At 36.3% G+C, this 8,589-nt stretch overlaps 2 protein-coding genes across 2 annotated transcripts; both read right to left on the reverse strand.

Annotated features, from left to right (window-relative positions):
- LOC109716246 (E3 ubiquitin-protein ligase BRE1-like 1) lies at positions 44–1,943 on the reverse strand. Its single transcript, XM_020241574.1, has 4 exons — positions 1,484–1,943; positions 389–550; positions 221–308; positions 44–51 (listed from the first exon to the last, which is right to left on the reverse strand). The coding sequence occupies exons 1-4, from the start codon at positions 1,595–1,597 to the stop codon at positions 44–46; spliced, it is 372 nt and encodes a 123-aa protein (XP_020097163.1). The 5' UTR covers positions 1,598–1,943.
- On the reverse strand, positions 4,373–5,811 carry LOC109716247 (lysine-rich arabinogalactan protein 19). Its single transcript, XM_020241575.1, has 2 exons — positions 5,197–5,811; positions 4,373–4,643 (listed from the first exon to the last, which is right to left on the reverse strand). Exons 1-2 carry the CDS (start codon positions 5,809–5,811, stop codon positions 4,551–4,553), a joined length of 708 nt encoding a protein of 235 aa, XP_020097164.1. The 3' UTR covers positions 4,373–4,550.

Below are 8,589 nucleotides of genomic sequence, written 5' to 3' on the forward strand. Positions count from 1 at the left end.
CATTCTGTTTCCTATCAATGCATGCAACTGCACACATCCAAAATTAAATTCCTACACAGATGAAATTCATTTTATAGCAATCAAACTTCTGTGTTTGAAGTCGAGTAGAGAAAGCTACTCTGAAAGTCGGGTTTTAGAATTTGTTTTAGAAAAGCAGTATAAAATATAAACCAAATAGTGCAAACTCCATAAAAAGACAGAAATTGTTTAAGTGTCTCACCGTCGTGTATATTATTATGCCTTAAATCACGTCCATGATTTGAAGAGCCGCTTGTGCAAACAGAAATTGACTCCAAATCACTGACAAGCTGTCAAACAAAAAGAGAATAATTTTAATACTTTAGACAAGGTTCAATGGATATTTCAAATTACATACGAGAAGAATTACCCGGTCCCAAGACTCATTAACCACGGTTAACGTGCCGGTGTACGTCTTCTGTTTCTCTTTTAGCTGATTCAATTTATCCTCAAGAACAAGGTACTCGACTTTCTGGGCTTCTACTTGTTCAACAAGCTTTTGATTTTTGTATTTAAGCACAGCAACATCAAGCTGGGAAAAATCAAAGAAACAAAGGAATACATGCACATTAGATAAGTATAATGGAAATTTGTGAAAAATAAATAAATGCCAATGAAGTAGCTGTTCTAGTGAACATACGATGAACTTACAAAAAAACGTCAAATTTGTCGCTAAACATGTATATGCAGATTCAGACACTGACAAAAAACTTACCCACAAAACAAGGAGTTTACTCTGGAATTTCTGTAATAGGATAGGCGTGCTTCCTCCTTTCCGGAGCCAATTCCTAGCTTGCGATATTACAGAAATTCCAGAGTAATAGACCTTACATAAATCACCGTAGGAAAGCTCAAGAACTATACCCTAGAACTAGAATGATACTCTATTTTCTTATAGACGGATTACTTTGCTTTCTTCCGATTATTTCCTGCAAATCATTCATAATAATTAGGCATTTCTCGGACGGATTTTCCTTTGGAAGATCATTCTCGAATGTGATATGACTAGCATTTATCACGACAGCAGCTGATCTCTGATTTGCAGACTTAAGCAGAGTAGGTAAGGGACACAAAATTTGTCCAAGAAAAAGAAACTTAACTATTATTATGAATTACCTTTTTTCTACTATGGTAAACAGAAGCACTCTAGTATCATCGGTTAACCTTATTTTCCAGTAAAGTTCGATTCTTTTTTGGCCCTAGCAAGCTTTCTTCTTTCTTAAATGATGTATAACCAAATTACTTTCCTGACAACATGAGAGCAGGGGATATAAAACATCAAACCACCAGATACACGGCCTATACCCAAAATTAGGATCGCCCAAAACCCTAAAAATTGCACAATCGATCAACATAAGGATAAATCCGCCAGGAATACGAGCATTGGCAACAACAAACGACAAATTTCAACGATCCCAAATATCATCTACTAGCGCGAATTCAAGAAAGCAGAGAGTGATCATACCTTCTTATCCTCCGAAAAAGGAGGGAGTGGCTGCTTCTTCGCGGCCGCACCAGCCGTGGGGGAGATGGAGCTGAAGTGGCGCCGCTTCCTATCCGGCTCTCCAGTGCTCCCCATGGCCCTATCTCCTGAGAACACAGAAACCCTAACCAATCGCTCCAGCCATGTGAGCTCGGAAACGCAACCAAATTGCGACCGTATAACCAAAATCAGATTAAAACCGCAGATCCAAAGGCAGATACTCCACTCCCAAACCGCGGATCAGCAAAAGAATTGGAAAAAAGAAAAATTAGGGGATAATCGAGCCACGGAAATCTAGGGCCAGAGGTAAGAGCCCCGGTTGCGATTATTTTAGGGCAAGAACCGATCTTTACTGCTATTTAAGGTTTCGATCGGATAGAGTAGGGAGGGGAGAGAAGGGTTTTGTTATGCTTCGGAGAGGGAGAGAGAGAGAGAGAGAGAGAGAGAGAGAGAGGTGGGTGGGTGGGTACAAATGGAAGGTGAGGTAAAAGGACATGGGAACAAACAAATCCTTAATTTTCATGCATGAAAAATATTAAGATTGGTAGGGGATTAATTAATTATCATTATTATTATTATTATTATTGTTGTTGTTTTTATTACTAAAATAGTGCAAATGTGGGGGCTCAATACAATTATTACAAATATTTATGTTGTTTTCTATGAGCTGTTTTAAGAGTATTGTAGTAGACAATTCGTGCGACGCATTTAATTGCGTGTACGAGCCAATTCAAGGCCCTCAGCATCGAAAAATTCTAGAATGCAACGGGTATATTAGTGACGTGGCGTAATAAACCAATCAAATTAATTTTTTTAAGAATATATGTCCCATCATGATTGTAAAAGAGTATTTTTATTGTACTTTTGTTTGAAAAGAAGGAATGTGATTGGCTTGTTATTGATGACGTGGTGCAAGTGTGACAGTGTAGAATTCCTCCTCAGCATCAGGGATTCCTTGCAGGGCATTTCTGACGACAGTCGCACATCGAATGAAAAAAATAAAAAAAAATTGAGAATATATGTATCAAAAATTTTAATAATAATATCTAAAATATGAGAGTTATCGGATAAAGAGTAATCTCATATCGTTTGATAATTCTAGTCTTATGTGTGTGATTCGATTTGAATCTGACGAGAGCATCAGGATCTAATAATAGAAAGAGTTTGTGACACCCTAACAGAAACCCTAGCAATAATAACTCGATACGAGTATTTTAGGCCCAAACGAGTTATTATTGCTAACGGATCGGATCTTACAATACCCATAGCAGCAGTCACACTCGAATGGGATCAAGTTTAGCAGTTCGAAGACGACGTTAGAGCTCACGTCGNGTGCTTAAACAAAGTTTAATCGATTTTAATTTTCTCGATCGCCTTTTGTGAAATTTTGATCGTAATTTGGGGGACCAAAATGTAACCTAATCTTGTTATGTGAATACTACTAAATGAAGCATGTTTAGCCTCTTGTTTCTACACTTGTTTCTCTATGGATGCAACATACTCATGTGGCGAAAGGCGCGAATCATTTACAGCTTTATATTTGAGTTTAACCCTAGCAAGGAGTTGGATCATAAAGCAAACTAATTATTTACTTCAATAAATTTATAGTTGTGAGAATTACATGAAATATATTAACTAAACCTGTAAAGATGAGCCACGCATTCAAATTTTGAACTCAAAATACCATGAACAGACTCAAATAAAACAAATTGAGAGGTCAGATAGTAAAATCAAAATAGTCCATAGTTCAGGTACGTTATGTATGTTTTTGTCTTTTTCAAACCATAACTGTGGACTTAATTTTGAATTTAATGCATTTATTTTATGAATAATTGGGGGGTTTGAATTTTGTGTTGGAACTAATCCACTCCAATTTTGGTTGCATGGACTCAAAAGTAATTTCATTTTTCTTGGCGGGTCTCGAGGTAATTCGACGAGGGCATTGGAATTTCTATAGGTAAGTAATGATTTGCGTATTTTGAAAAAATTAATTAAAAGGATCTAGATGCAAAATTCACCATAAAATAATGAGCCAATATGTGGGTAAATTACATCATTGGTCACTCAACTTTTTGATTAAATTTTTATTTAGGTCATTGGAACTTCAATTTCTTTCAATTAAGGCACTAAACTTTAACTTGTATTTTAATTCAGTCCCTATTCGAAGCATTAATTTATTATTCCATGATTACATATATATTACTAACCCTTTTATTTGAAAAATTATGAAACAAAATAATAAAATCATGAACTAATTGAAATAAAAATAAAAACTACTAATATGTAACTTTATTTGAATTGAATTATGCTTAGGAGATAATAATAGTTTGTTTAAATATGATTAATTTGTTAAAGGGTTAGGTAAAAAAAAAAAAAACTCTTTTTACAAGGTGAAAAATAGTTTATGAACATTAAATAATGAAGCAACATTTTATAACTACCTTAAACTACTAAATTATTTATCTCTTTTTTTTTCTTTTTATATTTTTATTTTAGCAAATGATCACAAAAAATTATAATTAATATATAAGAACAAATTCATGGTTTTTTCTCTCTCTTTTTTTTTGTTTTTTTCAAGTTGGAAAATGAGCATCTAATTAATAATGCCGGAAAATTTAGGACAATTAAGACGATTCCGCTACCGTTTCACAACGCCGACGAAGATTAAAATCCGAACCAGAATCCGAAAAGAGAAAAAAAATGCAAAATAAAATGAGCGAAAAATGTGCACTTTGGGTAGAATGATTCATTTTTAATGCTATGAATAAAAAGAAAAATTATCGGTTTATCGCGCATTATATTGTAATTTTCAGTGAAAAAGAATAATTAATCATCTCTCTTGTTTTTTATTGTTACAATACCAAACAAAAATAATAATCAAAATATAGTGAATTTTTTCTTTTTTTTTAATATATGGAAATATGAATAAAATGAATCCTCTATAATTAATACATGAAATACAAGATATGAAGGAATATATATATATATATATATATATATATATATATATATATATATATATATTTCACTCCTATTTTTATATATGCCTTTACCAAAGTGTTAACACCAAAATAGTAGCCAATAGGGTTTTAATGCACCTCTTAGTAATCTCCATGTGCCCATGCATTCCATTGCTTCCACTCTGCAATTTCACACAAAAAAAAAAAAAAAGGGGGGGTTATATATGTTTGATTTATTTGCCCTAACTTCCCAATCCTTGCTATTCCCAACTCAGCTCACGTTCGACTCGAAATGAGATGGAAATCACTTGCTTGTTTAATAAATAATTAAAATTTTCAACTCGATATTTTAACAAGCAGAACACAAGTTTGTATCAATTTACTCGTGTTTGGCTCGATATAGCTTGAATGTGTATATATAACAAAATTTTACTCTTTGAGTTTTAGGTCAACCCTAATATAAAGGACCAACATTTTGTGAATTTTAATTATTAGTTTAAAATTTTAATTCTTTACATTTTTTTTAAATCTTTTCACCAAATGGCAGGGTTAATAATCTAATTTACTATTCATGAGACAACTCTCGTTTAGCCCGTCAATAAATAAATATAAGTCAAATTTTTGGACTTAATATTTTAACGGACTAGCTCATGTTTACCGTTCCCATCTCGCTAGTGTTCAGCGGGTTGACGGTTTCTGATGCTTTAAAGACATGCATAAAAAGTTTTACGTTACCAAATCAGAGGCCAGCGGTGCCGGTCCGGCGGCGTCAGCGTCGGGCGGCGTCGGCGCCACCGGCGGTGCCGGCGGGCTCGGCGCCACCGGCGCAGGCGCCGGCGCGTGCTTCTTCCCGTGCCGCTTCTTTTTCTTCTTCTTCTTATGCTTCCCCTTCTCCGGTGCCGGCGCCGGCGCCACCGCCGGCCCCGCCGGCGGGTACTTGCCGGAGCATGCGCCGGCGGCCCCACCGGCGGGACCATACGGCGGTGCCACCGGCGGGCGGAGGACGCTCCTGCTCGGGACCGTCGGCGGCGGCGCACCGCGGCGTACGGACGGGGCACTGGCGAGCGGCGATTTTCTTGGCGGACGGGCGATTTTTTCCGGACGGGGCGACCGTCGGCGGGGCGCACCGGGCGGCGGCAATGTAGGGTTGGGGACACCTGGAGGCGGTGAGGTTACAGGGGGAGGGTCGTCGCGGGGGGCGGCGAGGTTACGGGAGGCGGGGAGAGGAGGAGAAGGGGTGGAGGGGGGAGGAAGGGACGGCGCGGAGGAGGGGGATTGAGCTCCTGCAAACACGAAAATGGAGGAGGAAATGATGACGATGATGAACGCGAGCGACTGATTAACAATCATTTTTGACTAATGTTGTAGTGGTGGTGATTGTGCTTGTGCTTGTGCTTGTGTTGTATCCATTTGCGTTTTATATACACTTTTTTATTATTATTATTTATTACAATATATGATGAGGGGTGTTTTTACAGAGAGAGAGAGAGGTGGGTGGGTGGGTACAAATGGAAGGTGAGGTAAAAGGACATGGGAGCAAACAAATCCTTAATTTTCATGCATGAAAAATATTAAGATTGGTAGGGGATAATTAATTAATATTATTATTATTATTATTGTTGTTGTTGTTTTTATTACTAAAATAGTGCAAATGTGGGGGGCTCAATACAATTATTACAAATATTTATGTTGTTTTCTATGAGCTGTTTTAAGAGTATTGTAGTAGACAATTCGTGCGACGCATTCAATTGCGTGTACGAGCCAATTCAAGGCCCTCAGCATCAGGGATTCATTGCAGGGCATTTCTGACAACAGTCGCGCATCGAATGAAAAAAAAAAAAGAAGAAGAATAATATGTATCAAAAATTTTAATAATAATATCTAAAATATGAGAGTTATCGGATAAAGAGTAATCTCGTATCGTTTGGTAATTCTAGTCTTATGTGTGTGATTCGATTTAAATCTGACGAGAGCATCAGGATCTAATAATAGAAAGAGTTTGTAACACCCTAACAGAAACCCTAGCAATAATAACTGGATACGAGTATTTTAGGCCCGAACGAATTATTACTGCTAACGGATCGGATCTTACAATACCCATAGCAGCAGTCACACTCGAATGGGATCAAGTTTAGCAGTTCGAAGACGACGTTAGAGCTCACGTCGTGTGGCGTGTGGATGCAACAGAGTTTTATGAACCCCAGTTTCGTTGAAACATGATTTTCCAAATTGGATTCGATAGCTTGTCATGATCCGATTCTGATCCCGAGTTCTCACGACTCCTGACGCCTTAATTTGAGTGGTAAAAATTGTCTCTTTTTTTTTCAATATTGTTCTTTATCTTATTCTGTTCGTTCTAATCTTGGCTGTCGAATCAGTAACGCCTTCTAGAAGCTTCATTTTAAATCTCATTTCTAATTTTGCAAGCCATAACTTGGCATTGAATTGAAATGTTGGGGCTAAACATGTATTAGGGTTTCATCTTTTGGTGGATGGTAGGTGGTGAGTCAAAACACTCATAAATTGGTTAAGCTTGATGCATGTGCTGAGTACTTAGCTGTGTTTTGAAGCAACCCTTGGACTAGCAATTGGTACTAAAATTTAAAAAAAAAATGGGGTCGGATTCGGGTCGGATTTAATTTTGTCCGGTTCGCTCCAAAGTTTGGTGTTTTTTTTTATGGATTGTTTGGTGAAGTGAGGAGCTTTTTAACGACGTCCGGTTACCGAACCCTAATTCGTAACCTTGTGTCACTTTTATTACTATCCAAGGATTGTAATTTTTTTCTTCAGAATTTAAAATTTTTGTTTTGATTTTAGCATTAAAAAAATATCTAACGAACTATTGGATGGAGACATAATTAATATGTGACGGTAGATCAAAGGCTCCCAAATGAGGCGCTGTTCACTGAAGTTTTATCTGTGTTGTTGAAAATGCATGCAGTTGAAAATGCAGCGATTATATATATATATATATATATATATATATATATATGAAGTCCGCTATGGTTTGTAAGTACAAGGTCTGAATGTGCGCTTGTAAATTTTTTACCGTTAGATCTCTGCCTTTTTGAATATTTTACCCACGTGAGATTATACTATTCAACCAACCACCTACCAAACCTCGGAGCCCCCATCATCCTAATCGTACATATCCTTTAACAAGGGCCGAAAACTTATCAAGTACGGCTGAATGATTGGTAGTTTTAAAACATAGGATCTCATTCTATATGAGTCCGGCATTGTCGCTTTCATTAAAAGTACGCAATATTGGTTGCTTGATGAAAATTTTTTACGCGTTAAGATTCCTCTGCCTCTTGATCACTTTACTCGTTAGATATACCTATTCAACAATCTACCCAACATCCTCAATATCCCTAGAGGCCTCGCCACATCATCCTAACCTACATTACTTTAATCCAAAACGGGGCGAAAAACTTTACAAGTACCAATACTTGGTAACTTTTAAAAGCATAGGAGCCTCAATTCTGATAATGATCCGGATATATGGTGCTTGTAAAGTACCAAGCTCATTGGTGTTGTAAATTTTTACCAAAATCATAGGACTCAATTTTGATCTATAATATTTCGTTTATATATTAATATATATATATATATATAACTATATGAGCTAAAATACGGCCCAAGACTCAAAGTCTCAGTAGGTTTAGTTTGATCTAGAGAACCCCGTCTCAACATCAACGATCCCACACACGTTAAAACGAAATACTAGGTGTAATTTAAAGTTTCTAGAAATAAACAGATATCAATAATAATATTCAAGACGTAGTTTACTCTATGAGCACAAAGCTCATTAAACAAGATCACAAATGTCAATTTTTTTAATAGAAGCTATTATGACGAGTTTGGAGTTTGAAACGTGTAGCAAGAATCTAAATTATTCTCAAATTTTTGATAAAAATACTTTAACCCTATAAGATTACGGTTAAACATTCTTGATCTTGATTGAAAAGATTCTATGCTCAATTTTAACAAGATTATATACATTTCCACCGATATATATTTATTTACTAAGTAAACGATATCTAAAAAAAACTAAAAATTTTATTCCTAAGAAATTCATATACCGCCTAGATCAATCTTTCACACACTCCCCCATAAAATCGTTGA

This window comes from Ananas comosus, linkage group 10, assembly GCF_001540865.1.
Source record: "Ananas comosus cultivar F153 linkage group 10, ASM154086v1, whole genome shotgun sequence".
NCBI classification, from domain to species: Eukaryota; Viridiplantae; Streptophyta; class Magnoliopsida; order Poales; family Bromeliaceae; genus Ananas; species Ananas comosus.